The sequence below is a fragment of the Sciurus carolinensis genome, chromosome X (genome assembly GCF_902686445.1).
Source record: "Sciurus carolinensis chromosome X, mSciCar1.2, whole genome shotgun sequence".
Lineage (NCBI taxonomy): Eukaryota > Metazoa > Chordata > Mammalia > Rodentia > Sciuridae > Sciurus > Sciurus carolinensis.
This window is the reverse complement of record NC_062232.1, coordinates 93,562,005-93,585,938: the sequence shown is the minus strand read 5'-3', so window position 1 is coordinate 93,585,938 and position 23,934 is coordinate 93,562,005. Positions and strand designations below refer to the sequence as shown.

The 23,934-nt window shown below is 39.8% G+C and overlaps 1 protein-coding gene across 1 annotated transcript in view; it reads left to right on the top strand.

Moving 5' to 3' along the window:
• Lhfpl1 (LHFPL tetraspan subfamily member 1) overlaps window positions 1–14,019 on the top strand; it is a 40,896-nt gene extending 26,877 nt beyond the window's left edge. The window contains exon 3 of the mRNA XM_047537142.1: window positions 13,889–14,019. Coding sequence (XP_047393098.1) covers window positions 13,889–14,019 — 131 coding nt within the window. The remainder of the gene's footprint in view (window positions 1–13,888) is intronic.
• Window positions 14,020–23,934: the final 9,915 nt, after the last annotated feature.

The following is a 23,934-nucleotide window of genomic DNA, read 5'->3' as shown; positions in this document are numbered from 1 at the left end:
GAAGGAGGGATCCAGAGGAACCCATCCAACTCTGTCAACTCAGCAAAGGCTTGCAAGAGAGGCTACCCAAATGCCATGTGTGTGCTCCCTGTGTTTCCTCTCCCTGAGGCTCATTTCCTTTGTTGTCCCATCATTTCCTTTCATTCTTGCCAGTTCAAAGCCTTTTACAGTGACTTGGGGTTGGCCTTTGTGGGTTCAGTTTCCAGGCATTTCCTGTTACCTTTCCTTTTTGTCAGTTTTCTTCTTTATGGACAGACTGTTTTCTTGTGTTCACCAGAGCACAGTGAGGCAAGCTTAATATATTCTTATGTCCACAGAGGGGCAGCAGAGTGTGCTGGAAACAGGCCTGGCCAGGGTTACAGGATACCTGGGTTTTAATTTCCCTAAGCTTGCTTGGGTACATCACTGTCTCAGTCATCTTTGGTTTCCCTGTTTTTACAATAGAGAGCATTGAACCAGATGGATGAGTAACCAGAAGCACCAGATATCTACCCAGCTCCCTATTGTGAACTACCTACCCTTTATGGCAAGACTTTCAATATAATTTCATATTTATCTCTTTTGTTCTTATAAAGCAGAAAAGCAGATTTCAAGTGCTTTTTTTAACATGCATGTGTGCATATAGGCACGTGCGTGCACATACACACTAGGAGATGGATATGTTAATTTGACTGTAGTAATCATTTCACTATACAAATATCAAAACATCATGTTATACACATTAGATACACACCATAAATATGAACTGATCTGCCTAAGATAGCCCTCTTAAAGGAAAGGAGATGTTAAGAATCATTCACCCAATAGGGGTCAAAGTTTGGCCAAGGGGTTTATCCAAAGCAACTCATTTCTTGGGTCAGCATCAGCTAGAACACTCTGACATCCAGTCCTGGAAAATTCATAGCTCAAGGGTTGCTTAAGATTTTGTAGCCTCCATCCGGAGGAGAAGCTGGAGGAGGCAGGAGGGAATCAGTGATTCAGGGAGCAAATTAAGTTGACTGAATATCTCTGGCAGACTCTTGTCACTCTTATGTGGAAGGTAGGATGGTTCTGTTGCTTTGTCTGTTTGGCTACAGACATTTATTTCACTTCTTTATACCCATTTCCCCAGGACTAATGTGAAGATGATATTACCTATCTTCAGAAACTGTTTTGGCCAGGAAATGGAAAAGCATACATAAAAGGACTTTATAAAACCAGTGTTCTACATGGGTAAGGGTTAAGAGATTTGAAAACTAATGTGTTAGATTTTTCTCATGGATCATCTTCTCTATTCAAAATAGTGAGATGCTTAAAGTAATGAGACTCTATACCTCCCAGGGGACACGAAGCTATTTTCATTTTGAATAGAGAAAATAATGATGGTGTTATGTACATTTTTCTCTTTCCTGAAATAGTCTGCATGAGAAAAGGGTGTTGATCCCTAAAGTGCCTTACAGCTTGGTGACTCCAGAGAAAGACAAAGACTTTTACAAAGTCCTCAAAGGCAGGTTCTCTGCTTTACTTGGCATTATTTCCCAGTGTCTTGCAGAAGGCCCAGTAGGCTTGCTAATTGAAATAATGAATGCACAACTGTGAGCTGGTTGTCTATACATCAGAGCGCCACACGATGGCGGTAAAGTCAGGCAAATTCATCTGGTTCTTTGCTGTTTTCTCAGTCCTGCTTCTGACCCTCATGGAAGAATGTGAATCACAATTTCTTTGCTTCCATTTCTTCCACTGGTGTCCCTTATGTAAACCTCACTGTTGGTTTCCTTTTCTTCCTTCACCATTTATTGTGAATTAATTTCTCCTGTCTACTGTAGAATGAAATTGTCTTAAGCCTTTGTTTAAAAACAGAACCTATCTTATTTTTAATTTTTTCATATTTTTTATTGGTGCATTATAATGATACATAATAGTGGGTTTTGTTGTTACATATTTGTACATGCACACACTGTAATGCAATTATTTGGTCAGGATCATCATCCAGTGTTTTCCTTTTCCCTCCTCTCTTCCTCCCCTTGGTCTCTTTCCTCTTCTTTACTGATCTCCCTTTGATTTTCATGAGACCTTCCCAACTTTCTTTTCCCTTTCCTCTATAGTTTCAACATATGAGAGAAAACACGTGAACCTTGACTTTGTGGGTTTGGCTTATTTCACTTAACATAATGCTCTCAAGGAGCAGAACCTATTTAAATGGGTCTGGAGGTAAGGATGGGCCTGCACCCAATAAGCATTAAGAGTAACTGCTACTACTATGATTGTTGTGATAGGTCAAACAAACCCAGAAGGTTTATTAACACAGCTGATGGGTTTCAAAGACAGGGGCAAGGAGGAAAACCAGGGACAATTGCAATCCTAGTAGCAATTTCCTGCCTAGAGTTATAGGGGTGAATATTGTGTCTGTATTATGTGTCATAATTTTTTTCAAGCCATTGTCACCAAGCTCCATCCAAGTGAATTGTGACAAATGGTGAGAAACATTTAAAAGTTATCTCCCAAGTGAAAGCCCCTAGCACTGTGTCAAGTACAGTGTAGACAGTGTGGAGTCTCAATATATGTTGATTCCCTGTGGCTTTTTCTCTAAAAGCTCAACCAGTGTGGGTTGCACATAGAGTCATTTGGGCCCTTTCCCACAGATATGAAACCTGTACATATAGAGCAAATCCTAGGAATCTGTGTGTGTGTGTGTGTGTGTGTGTGTGTGTGTGTATGAATGTGTATACATATATACATTGAAACCCTGAGCCATATCCCCAGCCCTTTTTTAATATTTTGAGACAAAGTCTCATGAAGCTGCAGAGGCTGGCCTCAAATTTGTGACCCTTCTGCCTCAGCCTCCGCTGGAGTCTCTGGGATTACAGGCCTACACCATCACACCCAATGAGAAATCTGTATCTTAAAGCTCTCCCACACATTTTGGGGAGCTGATAGACCAGTAGACAGTGTTTAGCTGAGAGAAAGAGGAGCTGAGAAATATTCATTGTTATAGACTCTGTGCTAAGTGTTTCCATAGCTAATGGGCCATCTTATTTGATCCTCCCAGCTATTAAGTGGCATCACTTCTGAAACTCAGAAAGATTAAATGACTCGCCCCAAGGTTCAGTTTATAAGTGACATGGCATGGCTTCAAATATAGTTCCCTGTAAGTCTCATCCCAGGCTTTTCTCTTTGTATCAAACTGACTTCTCTAGCTCACAGAGGCCTTGGTCAAATCTCTGTACCCTTTCACTCAGTGGGGACTTTGGTCAGATACTTTATGTGGTTGCTCAGTTCTTTCCTGTAGAATGATGTTCTTGCTTCTAGTTGGTACTTAAAATGAATCAAACAAATGAAAGAGGACTAACTGAGATAAGGATGGTAAAAATACCTTGCAAATTGTAAGGTGCTATATTCATAGATGGTATTATTTGTGGCGTGTCTTATTACTCAGGGACCTAGTATCCAGCATAAGTCGCTATGGTATATATCCCATTGGCTGATGGAGAATGGATGGAAATAGTCGATGCTTAATGCTGGCATTCCTGCAGTTGGGCTAAGTCAATGGCTGAAATGAAGGAGCACTCACTCTTGAGTCCTGAGGCAGGTCAGCTTGCGGAGCCTGGTCTTCCAGCATTCTTAAGAATTTGAGGATTATGTCAAAATGAATAACAGTCTCTCAATTAGTATATTCTGGTTATTCACTATATACAAATGCTGAATAAGGCACTGTAAAAATGCAAAGAATTCAACGATATAATCTTCAAGGAGCTTGTAGTTTATTTGAGGAGACATTTATATAGCTATCTAACAAATTCAACCGTAAAGATGTCAAGCCAAATTTACTTCTTCATCAAAAGGAGTGAACACTGTCACAATGCTATGACACACAAGGAGAACTCTAGACACTCGTTTTTCCCTTACTGTAAGTTCTTATCTGGATTACTGGAATAGTCCCTGACTTCCTTCCTCTTCGTAGTCCCAAAATGTTGTACACCACCCCTTTTATCTACCTCCAATTACATGGCCAATGTGATGTTGCTAAAATTCATATCTGATGCCATTTATTCTATAGTGATAGTTGCCCATTGCCTTCAAATAAAGTCCAGACTCTATAGCAAGGCCTGCAGGGACTATCACGTCCATCACCGCTCTGTCTTCTGCTCTTGCCTGGTCTCCTTAAAAATGTCATTTTCTTTAACAACTTTGCAACTTTACAGATGTCACACCCTTTTCTAGGAATACCCTTCTCCCTTTCTTTGCCTAACCAACTTCTTACTCTTCCTTGAAACGTCTTTTCCCTCTTTAAGCTGGATTTAATACCTGTTATCTGCATGCTTGTAGCACTCACCATCATAGCACCTGCCACACTAATAGCCTGTTTACTTGTCCAATTTATGACTTCCTTTCACTTATCTGGCTTATTGATCTTACCTACATGGGAAAAACTTGTTTAAAGAGTTTAATATAGCCAGACTCAGTGGTGCACACCTGTAATCCCAGGGACTTGGGAGGCTGAGGCAGGAAGATCCCAAGTTTGAAGCCAATCTCAGCAACTTAGTGAGGCCCTAAGCAACTTAGTGAGACACTGTCCCAAAATAAAACATGAAAAGGACTGGGCATGTGGCTCAGTGGTTAAGTGCCCCTAGGTTCAATCTCCAGTGCTGAAAATAAAACAGCTTACTACACTGCCTGACATGTGGAAGCATTTGATTGATATTAGCTACTCTTTTCCAGTTCAAGTGGTGCTGAGAAAGTTTAAGTGGATATAAGCAGGGGGCTATTAGGCAGATGTTAAGAGGAGTGGAGCCAATTTCTTAGAAACCAAGTGTCCTAGAGAGCTTATGCTGAATCAAAGAGGTTCAATATTTGGTTAGCTGATTTTTTTTTATCTGTCTCCTTGGGGAGAGTGCCCAAAGCTATTCTGAGAAGCTAATTCAGGTATGGCTGATAGGCTGTACAAAGGGCAACACAGGGTAACAGGGAAGTTTTTCCACAGGCAGGTGGGGTCAATCTGAGAAAGACCAAGAAATACAATTTAAGTTGGCCTGAGACATTTTAAAGTATCCCAAAGGCGATAGCTATACAGGAATGAAATAAAAAGCAAATATAGGCAAAACCTGAGGACATCTCAGAAGCAAACACTCAATAGTGACAGGGAAGGTTTCAATAGAAGGACTCAGTTTGCTTGGCAGAACTGTGCATGAGAGATGTACTCAGTCAAATAAGGACATCTCTGTCATCATGAGGACTTGACTTTTCACTCCTCACACCTCTGACTTCTAGAAAGTACCCTGGTCTTCTATAACCTTTCAGAGCCTTGGATGGGACCAAGATGAAGTTGGGAACCCAGAAAGTCCTACTTCTGTAACAGATCTGACAGGGTTAAAGCACCAGTGCCTCCTTGCAATAACGTGTTTACCTGAACAAGTGAAATTTTCAGAATTTTTTCCTTCATCTCTGCCAAGGATCCTGGCAGGCTTCTGGAATATTCACTAGGTTCTGGGCCTCCAATCTGGGCTGCTGGTGACACTCACACCCAGGCTGGAGTGTGAGAAGAGAGCTGTTCTCATAGCTTTGGCTGTCTTTTTACGGGGACTGTGGTGGGGGTGGTAGGGTGTTTGGCAATTGCTCTTGAATTTGTTGGCTTTGCTTTATCTTTGAAGATTATTCATCTGTTTTCTGGAACCTAGTGGAGAAAGTTCTCTGCTCATTTAGCTTGGCGCATTAAAAATATTTTTTATGTTGCTGCCTATGGAGACCCTAAAGTCACCTCTGAACAGAAGGGACCACCAGCTTCTTCCTAAACCCTACTGCTTCCATTGTCATAAAATTCAGGTCTCTGTGGCAAAAAAATATGCCAAATCAGCAAATAGCAATCCCCTCCCTCCCTCACCACCCCTACCATACACTCCAAACAGCAGTTTAGGAGATAAGTTGTAGCCTAATTTCATCAACTTAAATGGTGCCACAGTGATGGGAAGAATGGTTAGCTTACCTGAGCTGAATTTGCACTTGAAAAAATAATACCCTCACTAGAAGGAGGTCTGGTTCCTCCCACTTCTCAGTCCACACATTCCCATGATCTTAGTGTTCTTTGTTAGTCAGCATTTTATCCCTGAGAATATCAACTTACAGGAAGAAAGTTATTTTGGCTCATAGTTTAGAAGTTTCAGTCTATTGTCAGTTGGCTCCATTACTTTGGGCCTGAGGTAAGGTAGAGCATCATGGTGGAAGGGCATGGCAAAGGAATGTTGCTCAGGTTATAGCAGCAGGGAAGCAGAGAGAGGAGTCAGGGGAAAAAGATATAATATCCAAGGGCATGCACCCAAGGACTCACTCGCAATTAGGCTCCTCCTCTTACAGTTTCTACCACCTCCCAAAATTCTGTTTAGCTATGAATTCCTTAATGGATTAATCCACTAATGAGGTCAGAACCCACATGATCCAATTACTTTCCAGAAGCCCCACTTCTGAACATTGCTGTTTTGGGAATCAAGCATTCAGTACACCAGTTTTGGGGGACAATTCATATCCAAACCACAACATGTTCTAATTTTCTTGCACCTACCCATTGACCCTTCATTAGTCTCCTTTTGTTCTTTGATCTCTACTTCATCCCTTCACTTTCTGCTATTAAATTCTAAAATTTCCTTGGTGTCCTCATTGTAGCTGAGGGTCTTGCTATAAGAGACAGTATAAACAACCTGGTTTGATATGGAGAAAGTTGTGAAGGCTTCCACAGATGGCTCCCAAACAGACATGTCTACATATCTATCTTGACTCCTTGCACTGGAAGGTGAGATTGAGGATGATAAGCAGGTTCTCACAGGTGTTCTTATGACCTTGGGCTCACTTCTTGCCTTATATTGCCTATATAAGGCCAGAGCATATCTCACCAACTTTCTAGTTACTGGAGTACACAAGCTGCCAAAAGATGTTAAACTTCTCCCCAATTTCTTGACTCTAAGAATTCAGATCTCACCCTTGTAGAGAAACACCACCTCCTTTACACTCTAGAATCATTCATATTCTCCGAACAGCTTTATCCCTTCTTCTCCCACTCTGAAACTCCAAGTTCCTTACAATTTCTATCCCTTCCCCTCTCAGCAGCCTCTCTCCTAACATACCAATATCCAGAGATTCTTACCACTGATCGTAGATTGCAAGCATGGTTTTCTAAGAGCTATAGCTCTCAGAACTTGACTGTTGGTAATACCTGTGTCAAATCGACCTTCAAATATCTGACTGTTTCATTATATCACCTCTAGCTGTAGTCAGTTTGGGAGGTATTAGTTGTCATAATTTGCTTCTGTATTTCTGCCCCCATCTCTTCCTCTTACTTTTCAGGTTTCAGGTTCCATCAGATGATTCTCTAAAAGAGAAGATTCAAGAAACTCAAAAGGTAGACTTATCTCATTCTCTTTGTATGCCTTTTTCAACATTTCAACATTTCATTTCATTTTCACTATTTGCTTCCCTCTTCTTCCAAGGAGGACCCCTTGCTTTAGATTGGTTCTCCAGCATTCATGGCTTCTAACCTGGTATTCTGAACATGTCCTCTGAAGGTGGAGTCTCTCTGTCAGACTCTGTCCTATTGTAATTTCAACTCTGATGCCCACATCAATACTAGGTCCTACTGCAAGCATTAGTTTTGGGCTAACTCCTCCCAGTAGCTTATCAGTATCACTTGACAGCTGGCTAGAGAGTAGACCTTTAAAGACCATAGGACTGGGGTTCTATAGAAAGTGGTCAGTTAAAGTGACAACCAGTGACAATTTTTCTCTAAACAGTAGAGTTATAATAATATAATTTAATGCTGAATCAAGGAAACAGAGTCAAACTCCAAACCAATTTGATTTGCAACTTGGAAGAAAAGCAACATGTCTTGATTTAAATGTCAGGCCCACTGCTGAGTGATGATTTAATAACTTTTATGAGGAATCCTGTCACAGCAAATTCAACACTGGAATAGAGTGACTCACAGATAGGGTGTTAGAAACGATACAGAAGCACACAGAAAGGAACAGGCTTATCTCAGGGCTCATCCAGAAACTTTGCATAAAGCTAATTTGCAGTTAGAACCCTTCTCTCTCTGTCCTGTCATGCAGTCTTTTGCTTCACAGATATTCAGGCATGAATATAGATGTGATGTCAGCTCACTGCAATACTTTCTGAGGACAAAGGCCCTTGAAACAAATCTAGAGTGGAGGTTAAGAATCTGTGCATTCAACCCAAAGGCAAGGTAGCAACAAGTCTGGCTCTTTCTCAAGGTATTACAAGAATTCATCTGGTCCTACTGCCCTGTCTTTGGGAGGTATTTAATTATCCCCCACCCCATTTTCAGGGTGAGAGAGTTTAGACCCAGTGGAGTTAAAAGAGTTTTTCAAAGTCTATGGTCCTAACTCCCAGGAAATCAGAACTTCCTCCTCAGCACCATGTAGATCTCTCTCTTGACCTTCTCCAGTTTTCCAGGAAACTTCAATCCTGGTCTGCTTCCCACGTCAAAAAGGAACCACGCATGGCCATTCTTAAATGAGGACATTCCATTCTGTTGTACTAATCCTTCAGTGGCCAAGGTTCATTTTGAAGGGAATTTAATGTGTAATGTCTGGTGTTTGCCTAGAGGAGAGTTGCTCAACCTCCACAATATTGACATTTTTGGCTAGATCCTTCTTTGTTGTAGGAAAACTGTTTTATGCATTGTTGGATGTGCAACAGAATCCTTGGCTTCTAGTTAACCGTTTGTCTCTTTTCCAAATCTTTTACACAGGCTTTCAGGTTAATATTCCCAAACTATACCTCTAACAGGGTGGCTCTCAATGAGAAGAAACATCCCCTACCCCAGGGACATTTGGCAATGATGTCAATATTTTTCTTTTCTTTCTTAAATTGTCTTCTCTTTTAAAAAAGCTTATTATTTATTCACTTATTTGTGGTGTTGGGGATGGAATCCATGGCCTCATGCATGCTTAGGCAAGCACTCTATTATAGAACTATACCCCCTACCCCTTTATCATTTCTGGAACAGGAAGGGATATTTGCTGTGGACATCCAGTAGGTAGAATCCAGGGTACCACGATATACGGGTAACTTCTTTCCACACATTTCCCCTCCCCACCCCAGCAAAGAATTCTTCAGTCTGAGTCAGGTGTGGTGGCTCACGCCTGTAATCCCAGCAGCTCAGGAAGCTGAGGCAGGAGAACCTCCAGTTTGAAGCCAGCCTCAGCAACTTAACAAGGCCCTAAGCAAGTCAGTGAGACCCTGTCTCAAAATAATGGATGAAATTGGAGAATATCATGCTAAGTGACATAAGCCAATCTCAAAAAACCAAAGGGTGAATGATTTCGCAGATAAGCAGATGGTGATACATAATGGGGGGTGGGAAGGAGGCAAGAATGGAGGAAGGAGGAACTGTATAGAAGGAAAAGAGGAATGGGAGGAGATGGGGGGAAGGAAAAAATAACAATGACTCGAATACCATTACCCTATGTAATGTATGATTACACAAATGGTATGCCTCTACATGTACAACCAGAGAAACAAGTTGTACCCATTTCTTTACAATTAAAAAAGATTTATATCAAAATAAATAATAAATAAATACATAGGGCTTGAGATGTTGCTCAGTGGTTAAGTGCCCCTAGGCTCAATTTCAAGTAAAAAATTAAAAAAAATTATCCAGTCTGAAATTCCAATAGTGTCAAGGTGGAGAAAACTTGCTATATCAAATCATCTCTTGGTCAAGAACATTCCATTGTTTTCTGCTACTTTGAGAAAGATGACAGATTTATGAACATCTCTGATATAGATATGGCTTATTATATGCCAACTATTGCTCCTTTACTAACACAATTCTGACTGATATGCTGCTCCTGAAACATGTCATCTGCTTTCTCACTCTTATAACTTCCCTCACACTAACCACTCCCTCTGTCTGAAATGCCACTTTCCACTTTTAAAGCCAAGTTGAAATGCCATCTCCTCTATAAAACCTTACCTGAGCCTGAATTCTACTAGCTACAAATAATTTCTCTTTTCCTCAATATTCTTATAATCTTTTCTCATGTGTCTCTTAAGCACTTATATTCATAGCATAATGGCAATTTGAATTGGAATGGGCTTTTAGAAATTTCTTTAGTAAAATTTCTCCCATTTAAAGAAAGGAACAGAGGCCCAGAAATGTGATGTGATCAGTTGAAGGTATTGTACTTTCCCATAAGATTTAGACCATAATAATTTGTGTCCTTAACTTTGTTCTGACATGATTGACATGGATTGCATTGAGCTTTTAGGTTTGAGTTTTGAGCTTCAGATGAGGCCTGGCCTTCAAACCTAAACACTGACACTTTCAAGTAATAAGTTTCATTTCTAACACAAGTTTTCTTTCCTTTCTGAAACTCACATCCTACCACCATATATGGAAATAATTAAGAGAGTTGTGAGAATCAAATGAGATGGTGTATTCAAATGCTTGGCACATAGTAGTCCCTCAATAATTATTTGTCAGAAGAATATAAGGATCAACAGTACTTTGATGGAATTTCCTAAAGCATGATTAGGGGCAAAGAGTAGCAGACTTGGTCTGGATCCCCTGCTTTTATCTCTTCTACTTCTGAGTGATTTCCTAGAGCTATTCCTGAGCCTTATATTCCAGCCTGTAAAGGGAATACAATAAAGTCTGCAGTCCTCCTCCCAGTGACAGAAATGATGTTAATCTCCAGAGTTTTCATTCTGTGAATTCCATAGCCATTTTATAAAACACCTACTTGAACAAGTAAGTGTATATGTATGTGTGTTGTATGTGTGTGTGTGGGTGTGTTCGTGTGTTTAGGGGAGATGCAGTAAGAAGGAGGATACAGATCTATTGGCTGATGACTTCAATATGGTATTCTTCAGTCTACTCTTCCCAGAGTCTATCACTGTTCATATCAAGGCACTTTGGAGATAGTTGGATTCCTTTCTCTAAGGAGGCTGCTCTTTCAAATCTGTCCTTTCTCTGGGAGACTTTCATAATTTTCATAGTTTTATAGTTGGATTTCACCATTGAAAGCACCCAGAAACCACTTTGGACGTGGGAACTCACGCAACAGATTCTATTAGCAAACAGGCAGTGTCTCCCTGCAGGGTGAGAGAGAGAAAATGAGAGGAAAAGAGAGAGAAAGTGCCGCAAGAGAGAGAGTGAAAGCCAGGAGGAGAGAGCATGAAAGCGAGGAGGAGGAGAGAGAGAAAATGGCAGGGAAGCTATTCTTAAGTAGTTTGCAGGCTAATAACAGACCAATGACTGATGAGAATGTTCACAAACTGACAATCTGGACCAATGACTGCTGAGAATGTTCACAGGTTGATGAGTGGACCAATGACTGACTAGGATGTTTGCAGACTGACAATCTGAACCAATGACTGCTGAGAATGTTCACAGTCTGACGAATGGACCAATAGCTGGCTGGGATGTTCACAGATTGACAATCTGGGTTGTAAAATGGTATGGGGGAGGGAGAATAATAACAGATATGATGCCACAACCATGATTTTGGGTGAGGACACAGAATTTAAGAAATTTATAATACTATCCAGATCTGTTGGTAAAATACTATCTCCTCAGAAGGACTAGCTCTTTACCTTGTACGAGAGCATCTGATGAGGGAATTTTACTTAGCAAGTCAGGAAATGTTTCACAGAGGAATTAATGACTGTGCTGAGCTCTTAAGAATGATTGTCTAGGAGCTGGGGTTATAGCTTAGTGGTGGAACACTTTCCTAGCACATATAGGCACTGGATTCCAACCTCAGCACCACATAAAAAATAAATAAATAAAATAAAGGTATTGTGTCCATCTACACTAAATTTTTTTAAAAGAATGATTGAATAAGCAAGAGAATGGTGGGAAGTATAGACATACATGTGCACATTCAGTAAACATTTTATGCAGAAGAAAGAATGTGAAGAGCCTTCTGGAGGAAAGGTTCAGGGCACAGTCTAGAAACAAATAGAATACTACTTACCCATTTCACAACCCTAATTCAAAATTTAAACCAGAGTTTTGGGTGTTGAAGGTCAAATATGCAAGAGTACCCAGCTTCAAAGTTCTATTAGGCTAGATTCATACATATTAAATTGTACCCACTGGGGAAAAGCACATGAAGCATTATCAAGAAAAGAAACAATCTAAAATGGAGGAAAGGGCAGATGAAAATATGTGAAATATTAATATTCCTCCTAATGTTTTGCTTAACAGCTATGTATGAGGTATATGGACAGATTTCTAGATAGCTGCTTGGTTGAGGTGACTTGAGAACAATGAAATAAATCAGGCAAGGTTTCCAGCAAATGCCAATTCCTAACAGTTTTCTGTAAAAGGTATGAATTGGTGAATAAGGAGAGAAGGTGTTTCTGGCAGAGGAGACAGTATGAGTGATGACTTGGTGGTACAAAGACTATTTCTGAGGTGGGAGATTTGTGATAATTAGATTGACATGAATGGAAAAGCAAAACAGCATTACTTGGGGCCATCTCAGAGTCTTTCTATGACACATCAACTAGTCAATTAAAATGAGGAAAATTAAGGTTCACTGGGTACCATGAGAACAGAAGAATGCTTATTTATTTGAATTAAACCTTTAAAGATAAACTGTCATAAATCTCAGTCTTGACATCCTCAACTGAGCGTAGTCAATCTAGCTTTCTGCAAGACTGTGAGGTAAGTGAAGGCTGCTGCCTACTTCTCTTCTCAGGACCTCTCTGCAGTTTTGTATAATTGGACAACTACCACAATTTCTGGAGTCCATTGCTTATGCACTTTATTTTAGCAGTTAATTACTCTGATACCTCATAAAATAATTTTTTATACCTCATAAAATATTTTTTCCTGGGCTTCAGTACTTTTTGAAAGATTGTTGAAACAAAATACAAATCCTTTGAACAAAGGAATCTACCTCTGATAAGATGGTAGCTGGTGGGATGAATATATGTGAGCAGATACCCTTTCCCATTACTCTTCAAATCAAAACTATCTCCTAGAAACTTGGCTTTGATTCCCATGTATACCTCTCCTCCCAAGTGTTGAAAGGCTGGATTAGGAGACAGACATGTAGTAAGAAAGAAGGGATTTCATTTTGTCTGTCAAATCTCTTGATTACTCAGCATATGGCTCTTTGAAAGCAGTCCATGTACAGAGGTATATCACTCAGGTTAAAAGCATGGAGATTTTGCTGGATGTGGCAGCACCTCCTGTAATCCCAGCTACTCAGTAGACCTTGGCAGGAGGATTGCAAGTTCATGGCCAGCCTGGGCAACTTAGCAAAACTGTCCAAAAATTTAAAAAAAAATAACAGAAAGGACTGGAGATGTAGTAGAGCACCTTAGAGCTCAATCCCCAGTAACACAAAAAGGTGTGAAAACTTGAAGTCATCATGCGCCATGGTTCATATCCTGACTGCCACTTTCTAGCTGAGAGAATTTTTACAGCTAACTTAACATGTGCCTTGGTTGCCTCATCTTTTGTTAAGAACAAATAATAAGAGTTCCCATATCATATATTTACTGTGATGATCAAGTGTAAACAAAACAGCTTAGCATAATGTTTGACACTTGATCAAGTTGCTGTGGTCATCATTGTCATTAGCAGCATTGCCACAATATCATTGCCCAACCACCCCAGTTTAACTCTCTAATAGGAAAATAAAATTTTGCAGTCTTTTGCTAAAGGAGAAACCCATAGTCAGCAAAGAAAGACAAAAGGAAATAGGAAATCCAGTTGCATTCACTATTCCTATTGTCACCCTACCTGTAATAATAACCCTAACCATAATAATAAAAGAGAATGTACAAAGACTATACTTACACAGGATCATTTCTATAGTTTGTTACCAAAGAGAATGTATGAGAAGACAATCCAACCCTTATGTCTCTGTCCCTGTTTCCACAGGTACCTGTCGTCTTGGCTGGGCCTATTATTGTGCTGGAGGTGGAGCAGCTGCAGCTATGTTGATCTGCACCTGGCTCTCTTGCTTTGCTGGAAGAAACCCCAAGCAGTCATGTTGGTGGAAAGCATCATGAAGAACACCAATTCGTATGCTATGGAGCTTGACCACTGCCTAAAACCTTGAGCTTGGAAGAAGATTGGTTGGAGAGGGTGGGAAAGGGGAGGGAAGGGAACCTGAAGGAAATATTAAGACTAGGCCCAGTTGGCACCCACCTGCCAGTATCAGTAGTGTAGCCTAGTGTTTGCATGTTTTTTTAAAACCCAACTGCCATTCTTTTTTTTCCCTGTAAGCCAGTGAGCCAGTGGCTATTTACAAAATTCATCTAGAGCAATGATTTTCTCAAAATTTACTCAACCAGGGTATTTACAGACCCCCAAGTCCTAAGTGTTCCTTAGCAAAATAAGGAGAAGATCTCACCTGAAGGTAATTGCCACAATCAAGCAGCCCTTCAGAATTCTCTTAACTCCTGTCTTCCACTTACCTTAAAGCTTAAAGGTAAGTAAGAACAATTGTACAGGGAGGGACCAGAGATGGACAGGGCTGGTTCCTATCACTCTGTTTATATGTCCCTCTCCTTAGTATTTTTTGCACTGCCAAATGTCTCTGGAATAATGCTTCCCCAATTTATTGACTTTCTCATGACTATACCTTCTGTATTTCTTCCTTCTAGTGTGGGGAAGCTTGGTGGGAGAGAAACTTGCAGTGGAGAAAACATTAATCGAGAATGTTTGCATACAATCTGGACCCTTCTGCACACATGCTTTAAAATATTCATTTTTTTTTGTTGTATTTGGGTGACTGGCATCAAAATATAGTGGTAAGTCTCCTAATTCCTTATAGACACAGAAATGATGTTCAACTATTTTGAGAAGATACTACATTTGTTGGGCACTCAATAAATATGAATTCAGAGTGATGATGACAAAGATGTTGCTGCTGGATCCTTATTAAATTTCTATCAGAGTTCTTATAATTGACTAGGAAATCCGTAGTGGCATTTGGCCCCTATAATCATTCCTAGCGTGATACAAGTTTCTCAGCCTGTTTCAATGACTGTTCATCAAATGATCTCGCCTCCATCTGGGGGTGAGTTAGACATGAAGAACACAGCCCTGATGTCACCTAGGGCTGATGTATTTTTAGGCCTGGCCTCTCTCCCATCTGCTCAAGGCTGACTGATGGTGTAGAAGAACTTGGTATCTCCTGGGGGCAAAATTAGTCTCACCCTCCCTGCCCCTCCCAGTTAAGTTCAGGCCAGCTCTATCATTCCATAACTACAGTTTTAAGGACTGGGGCGGGGTCTGTGACTCAAGCTCATCGTTTCTATTCTTAATCATTCCAACTTGATTTGTGTACAGCCCTACCTCAAGGGAGAGGAATGGAAAAACTGGCTTCATGAGTTATAGTCCATCCTCCAAAGAGTCAGCATTCTTATATTGACATTATGTAGTCAGCAATTCAAATACAGTGTATTCATTCACAGTTCTATTCATTCATTTATTCACACATTCAGGAAACATTTCTTGAAAATCTCACTAATATGCAAAAGTACAGAGATTAAAAGACACAGTTTAGGGTGAGACAGTTTCTCACCCTAAAAGGGATAGTGGTAAACTAGGAAAGTGGGAGAAGGGGAGGCAAAAGAATCGTAGAGGGACCACAGAACCAACTTGGGGCATGGGGGGATTCATGAGAAAGATTTCTAGAAAAGACAATACCTAGGATGAGTCTGGAGATGAATAGGGGAGTTAGTGAGCAAAGGTAAAAAGTGCACTAGACAAGCAGCAGTGAAAGTGAAGGCATGGAGACAGTTATGAGGATGATGATCAGGTATAAAAGGGCAGGTGATAGAAGTTGATGCTGAAAAGGGAATTGGTAGCCAGGATTCTGTGTCTACTCCAGGACAAAGAGTTTAGATTTTTTCCTAATAGGCAAACTGAAAGAGAGGTGATATGATCATGTTTGTGTTTTTACAAAGATTAGTTTGGCTATGGTGATGAGAATTAAAGAGAATACAGGGAGACTAGAGATATTTTCATAATCTATGTGTAAAAGAATCAAATTCTGAACTCAGGTATTAACTGTGGGGCTGGAGTAGATGGATAATTTGAAAGAAAATACAGGCTGAGCATCCTAATATGAAAATCTAAAATATAAATGATCCAGAATCTAAAGCTATATCAGTGTCATGTCCATGCTTGAAAAGTTTCAGAGCATTTTAGATTTTGGATTTTTAGTATAAGGATGCTCAACCTGCAATTATCTATGTAAGTATTGCAAAATCTGAAAAAACTCTGAACTCTGAAACATTTTTGGTCTCAAGCATCCTGGATAAGGGATACTCAACCTGCACTTAGGAGTTAATTCCACAGGATTTAATATCTAAGGACAATGCAGATGAGGGCAAGTGACAATTTTGGGATACCTCTCTTGGTGGTTCCTATACCAAGATGGGGAATACAGGAGGAATGAGAGAGAAGTGGTTATTGAATTCATGTCAAGTATTATCTCCCATATGGAAGTGAACAAAGTGTTTAAGGTAAGGCAAGTTGAATATATCTCAATAGAAGAGAAAAAAGGTGATTGGGTTTGTAGCAGTCCCTTTCTGTAAGAAAGATGATGAAGAACCGCTGAAATAAATTGGAACCAGATCAAGATGAATTTTTATTGTGTAGACACAGGTAAGACAACTTTAACTTAGGAGAGCACAGTGTGTGGTAGATATGTGAAATGTTTGGGAAAAGGCAGATCACTTTCTTTAAAAAGGTAATTCAACTAGGTTATCTTTCTTCTAAGACTAGGGAAACTTATGGAATTCTAAAGGAAAGAATTTGTGGAAGTGAGTATATACATCAGATTCCTGGAAGAAAGAGATGGTATATTCAAGGAGTTTAGCTGAGATGAGTTTAATGCATGAACAATTTATGGTGATGTGCTTGGGGTTAAGGGAACCTACCAGTGATGGTTAGGCTTAGAAAGACTATGAATATTAGATAAAGAAAATGTGGTATATATACACAATGAAGTATTACTCAGTCAGAAAGAAGAATGACTTTATGACATTTGCCAGAAAATGGATGAATCTGGAGACTATAATGCTAAGTGAAATAAACCAATCCCAAAGAAGTCAAAGGTTGAATGTTTTCTCTAGTATGAGGATACTAACACACAATGAAGGTGGGGGAAGGGAAGAATACAAATTTAGACAGAGGGGAATTAGACAGAGGGGAATGAAGGGATGGGGAATGGGAATAGGAAAGAGTAGAATGAATTGGACACAACTTTCCTATGTTCATACATGAATACACGACCAGTGAAACTCCACACCATGTACAACCACAAGAATGGGATCCTAACTAGAATGAGTTATACTCCATGTAGGTATAATGTGTCAAAATACACTCAAATATTGTGTACATCTAAAAAGAATAATAAAAATAAAATAAAGAAAGACTATGAATAGTGGGAAGCCATCATCTTCCCTAAGATTGCAGAAGCAAGGGAAAGAATAGTATTATTGGAAGCCATCAAGAGCTGTAGTATGTGAGAAGGGTGCTCAATTGGCATTTTGGCTTTGGGTAGCATAATATAGTCTCTGCCCAAATGCCACACAGTAGGGAAGGAGAGAGGGGAACAAATACCCAGATTTCACTCTTTTCTTGCTTTCTGATCTTCTGCCCGTATCTACCATTAGCCATACCCAGCCAGACACCAATTGGAAAAAAAAGCTTTCTGCTACAGTCCATTGAGGTCAGCTTCCTTTGGCACAGAGTATAGTAGAAGAAGGCAGAGACTGGAACTTGGGGAAATGGAAAGTAACAGCTCAAGTGTTCTTAGCCCTCCTCACTACCATTGCCTTAAGTAGGACTTTCCAGGAAGTATATCTTTTGCTGCCTTCCCTAACTCAGATACCTAAACACACCAGGAAGTAGTTGTATTCTAGAGAAAAGACTAAGAAGGAGGGGGTTGATTTGAAAGAACCATTAAAATGAACTGTCACGGCACAGATAGAAGTTAGTTTGAATATTTTCTATTTTCGAGGGAAAAGGAACCAGATCTAAAGAGATTTTTTCCTTGAAGAAACCAGGCCTGCAGGGGCTTATATTCAGAGGAACCAGACCCATGTTTGGTTTGAATTTAAATTCCTCACTCCTGTGTCTGGTTTCTTTACTTGCCAAGCCTCGTTTTGGCATAAATGTCTGGCTAGCCTAGTTTTTTTTTTTTTTTTATCCCTTGTGGCCTGGAGCAGACTCTTGGAAGGTAAATCTGCTTCTTTTGGCTGATGTTGTTCAGAAAGGAAGGAGAGCCCATGAGTCAGGTAGAAGGTCGAATGAGCAAAGTGAGGGCCTCAGACAATCTGTAGTTTATCCCATGTCTGGCTGGCTGACATGCTCCCATCCTGTGTTTGCAGGCTGAGTGCTTAACCATGGGTCCTTTGTGACCCTGGCAACCACTTCCACCTTGAAGAGAAATTGATAGGTGGGAAGCTATTCATCTGGCCTAACCCAGAGTTGACTAGTTATTGAGAGCTCATTTAGCAGCACACTTCTTTGAGAAAAGAATGCTGGAATGGTACAACTTCCCAGTTGGCATGTCTTTGTATCTAAAAGTTTGAAATTCCTATACCTCTGTGGCAAGTGTTAAGTCAGTCAGATCTGTTTGGGGTGATGCCCTCTAATGTCAGCCCTTGCTACCTTCCTCACAGGGGAATAACTGTCTCATTCACTTACAACTGCTGGTAACTTCCAGGCAATGGGTTCCCACTTTGGGAAGATGTGCACCCCCGCAAGAAGTAGAAAATTTCCGGTCTCTGGGAAATGGAGTTATGGATTTTGTAAAAGTGGGTTGCAATAGGAGGTTCTGGCTAGATGAGAGAAAACCCTGGAGATGAGGGAACAAAGGAAGCTTCTGAAAGCAGAGGCTTTATAAACTATCAAATAAGCTGCACTAAAAGGGAGGGTCCTGCCACTTCAAAATGTTATAGGAACACCATATTAGTTAGATTCTTATCACTATAACGAAATACCTGAGACCAGTTATATGTGAAGAAAGAGGTCTGTAGGTTCAAGGGTATGGTGACTGCATTGGCCCGTTCTGGTGAGTGCCCTCTCAGTTGTATTACATCACAATAGATGGCAATGGGTGGCAGTACATTTTGGGAGCAAGGATTACATCTTGATATAGGAAGCCAGAGAGAGACTCAGGGATCAGGCTCAGGCTTTATAACAATTGTTCTCACCAAGGACTACAAGAAGTCACAAGCAAACTGCCTTCATCCCTTCCAAGGGTAGGCTCCCAGTAAGCCAAGGACCTTCAACTAGATCCTAGCTCTTAAAGGTCCAACTCTTCAAATTGGTCGCACTAGGGATAAACTTCCCAATGCATAGACCCTTGGGTGGGGAAAAACCACATCCAAACCATAGTAGAAACTTTCGTCAGAGTCTGGCATTTACTCTCTGTAGAAATGCTAATGTAGAGAAAGCATGAGGATTAATTTGGGTCCTATGACAGGCTGACCATGGGGAAAAATGAAAGTCTCAAGAAAAATAATAGTGAATGCATTTTATAAAGATGGAAGACATTGCACTTGGTGACTTGTGGAGAAAGTTGTGCTATTTCTAGAATTCACAATCTCCAAGCAGACCTAGTAAAGGGTTCTTGCTAGACCAGAAGGCAAGACCCTTCCAAAGGAATCATCATAGTCCTGTGTCCTTGGTTTAACAGCATTTCTGAGCTGGAGGGGGACAGAAATTGAAGAATATTTAATACTGACTTCTCCATTAGATGTAGAGAGATATATTTTCAGGTTCAATTTCCTTTTTGTCTTATGAGATTATGCTCCCCCAGGTTTATCTCCTCTCTAAATGCATCAGACCCCTACTGATTCCTCAAACCTAACAGAAATCAACAGATTCTATGTGTGCAAACAAATGATTTAGATTTTCATTATACAGAGCTGCAGATATGCTAGGAGGCAGAAGTAGAGGGAGACAAAATGCTGGTTTTGAGAGCAACACTTTTTTCCTCTAGAGAAAGGAGGCCCTAGAGGACAGTACTTGGGAGAGGGGCTCATTGAGGCCAGCTGGCATCCATGTGGACAGTACTGGAATGATGGCTCCCTTTCAGGTATTGCCTATGCTTCCTGAAGAAATGGTGGTAACCGAGGGTGGGAAACAAAGTTCAAGAGGAATAAAAATGGTAGATATGGAAGTAAATATCAGAAATCACTGCACAGAAACAATGCTTCCTCCCACTGTGGCCTATTAGACTCTTATTTGGGGGCATTTTGACTTTCTTTATGAGATATCTCTTATATCCCAGGTGCAAATATTATTGTCCTTCTACGTGACATGGCAAAGTAAAGACAGTCCCAGCTTTGGAGCCAGGCAGATCAAGGTTTGAATACCAGCTCAAACATTTCTTAGCTTTGTGTCCTCAGAAAGTTACTCAACCTCTCTGAGTTTACTAACTTTCTAAGCCATTTTCTGTCATACTCTCCAGCAGCTCTATAAGGTATTCATTTAATCAGGGCCACATTCCTTTTAATTTGCGCTGATTACCAACTGAACTCTAACATTGTGGATTTTAAATCCTGGTTCACAATAGATCTGGGGCACCTTTCAGAAAATTTTGATGCTTTTGTCCCATCCAGGTCAGAGTTAGAATCTCTGGGGGCCACTAGACCATACCCACCCCGTACTCAATATTGCTAATCATCTGCTGGATGCCTAGTATCTTTCATTCATCTGAGAATTTTAGCACCTGGATCACTCTCTTCTATATATGATCATTTTGGAAACTTAAAAACAGATGTGAACCCCTCTTCCAACTTCTTGGCCTCTAATTTCTTTGACTTCCTTACTGTCAATGATATTTTTTCTTCCACCCAACTTCTACTGCTTCCATTTTTGATGTCATAAATAAAACTATTGCCAAAATCTTGATGTCAAGTCTCCATGCCTTTCCAACCCTTCTCACTCTTTAGCTTGTCTTGTTTAAAATCCACACTCTGCCTACTCTTTGATCCCATACTACTAGCCCAATTCAGTCATATATTTGTAATTGCCCTTTGCAAAAATGTTCCTCTCTTTAGTTCTTCACTCACCCTGCCATGTATTTGTTCAACAAAGCCCTAATCCAGATTAAATTTAATAATTTGCCTATTCTGTGCTTACTCCATATCCCCAGTCATTGATGAAGAAAAGCAGTAACTACCTTCTTACACCTTTTCTCTGTTTCCACCTACTGCATTGGTGAGTTCAGCTGACCTCATAGCTTTCTATACCTTGCTATTCTAAGTGTGGATTATGCTTCCAAATTTTCAGCATCGGGGTGGGAATGCATTAGAAATTTAGAATCTTGGACACCACCCCAGACCTGCTGAATCTGAATTTGCATTTTAACAAGCCCTCCTCCCTGTGATTGATTTGCACTCAAGTTTGACAGGCACTGCTCTATACCAATGGATCTCAGCTCCAATTGCAAATCAGAATCAACTGGAGAGTTAAATTTCTAATGCCATTGCCCACTTTCAGATTTGCTAAATTAACCGGTCTAGGGTAAGACTTGGACATGTATCACTTTTTATGTTAAAATATGGTCTTAAAAATTTATTTGTTTGTTTGTTTATTTTTACCTATTTATTTAAGACAGGGTTTCAGTATATTATAACCCAGGTTAATCTTGAACTCCTGAATTCAAATGATCTTCCCCCTCAGCCTCCCAAGTAGTTGGGACTATAGGAACACACCACCATGCTGAATACCATGGCTGTGACTGAAACCCACTTTTTAAAATACTGTGGTCATAATGATACATGACCAGTGAAACTCCACATCATGTACAATCATAAGAATGGGTGGGATCCTAATTAGAATAAGTTATGCCCCATGTGTGTATAATATGTCAAAATACACTCTACTGTCATGTTCTAAAAAGAATAAAAAATACTGATAATTCCCTAATTAATCTCTCCAGTGCAAACTTCTCTGAACTCTAGACTCAAATGTCCAACTACCTACTCCTTATCTATATTTAGGTGTCTGTGGGCTTGACAAATGTACATGTCCACAACCATGATCCAAAACTTCCTCTAAACCTATTTCTTACAATTATCCTCTAGTAAATGGAAAGATACTTGGTCCCACCACCTCCCCCGACACATCTTCTTGAGGGCCTTTCTTGGGTTCCTGTGTCTCTGTCTAACCTCTTTTTTGAGGGACAGAGTACTTGGGATCAAATCCAGGGCCTTGCACATGCCAAGCATGTACTGTTATCACTGAGTTATACCCCAGCCCCTTTTCAATCTCCTAAAGTTGAAATGTTCCAGGGTACATTGCTCCTCTTCATATACAGAATCTACCCAATCTCCCCAGAGGATCTCATCTACATGCTGATGAGGCTCTGCTTTAAACAGTCAGGTTTCTCAAATTTAACTTGTGCCGAAGGAAGTTTTCTCTTCCCTCCTTCACCTAGTTGCTCTTGCCAAAAGCTGGGAGTAATTCTGATTCCTTTCATTCCCTTGGCTCCTACCTCCAAACCATGTGCAAGTCCTATCAATCCTACTTTCAAGATAAATTCCTTATCTGCCTACTTCTCTTATCTCTACTACTACCACCCTAAGACATTAATGATAAAATAAATTCTTAGCAAACTGGAACCCAAAGGAAACATTCTACTCTGAAAAGGGTATCTCTCAAGCCTTCAGCAAATATCATACTAAATAATAAAATTTTAGAAACATTTTAATTTAAATCAGAAAAAGAACAGGGAAAATATTAAAGTCCACTATAGCAATGGAAAACTGAGATACTCAAGAGTAAATATTTCAAAAAATGCAGAGAAATAAAAAATTATTGAAGGACATGAAAAAGACAAAAAGAGATAAATAGGGTTCATGAATAGAAATGTTTGATATCTTAAGTTTGTCAGTTTTCTTTAAATGATTTTACAAATCCAATAGTTCCAATAAATAATCTCTTTTTAGTGTTAACTTTACATGCTAATCTTCACATTTGTATTCAGATATCAAGACATTGTAAAGCTTTAATGATTAACAAGTATGATATTGACACAGACATAGACAAATAGATGAATGGAACATAATAGAGAATTTAGAAGCAGACCTATGATTATAGGGAAATAAGATACACAATGAAAATTGCATTATAAACTATTGAGAGAAGGATAGACAAATCAGCAAATGGTACTTGGAATACACTATCCACTTGGAAAATAAAATTGTATCCTTATCACAGTCTTTATAAGAATCTAAATTCCAGATGGATTAATGACCTAAATGTGAAAAACCTCCAATTTTGAAATATATTTACAATTTTATGGTAGAAAAGAAGTTATATAAAAGGCACAAAAAGCATAGGCTATAAGCCAAAAGAATGATATGCTTGACTGTTAAAATTCCAAAATCTGACTGATTTTTCTGCCCCCCCCCACCTTATGTTGGAGGAACCATGTGACTCGTTCCAGTCAGTGTGTTGTGAGTAGCAATGATGTGCTGCTTCCAGATGGAGGATCAGTGTTGTCAGTGCGAGGACTTCAAAGCTCTGTCTTCCTCCCCGCCATGTTAACAGGCAACATTCTGTTGAAGGAGTGAGGGTGAGATAGAGCAGCACTTCCAACCATCCAGAGATGCCCATTTGCTATTATATTAAAGTCTCAGCAATGAACCTATCATAAACAAAATGAAGGGGTAAGTTTCAGACTGGGAGAAGATATTTGTAATAATGAATTGATATCCAGAATATCTAAAGAACTACAAATCAATAAGGAAAGTAGAAACAATTCAATAAATACAAGCAAAAAATATGATTACTGACAGAAAACCTGATAGGATGCTCAACTGCCTACAACTCAGGAAGATCAAATTAAAGCAACAGTAATTCAATACAGCCATACCATTTCATATCCATTGGATTGGTGAAAATGTAAAAGTCAAATTATAGCAAGTATTGGGGAGAAAAGCAACTAT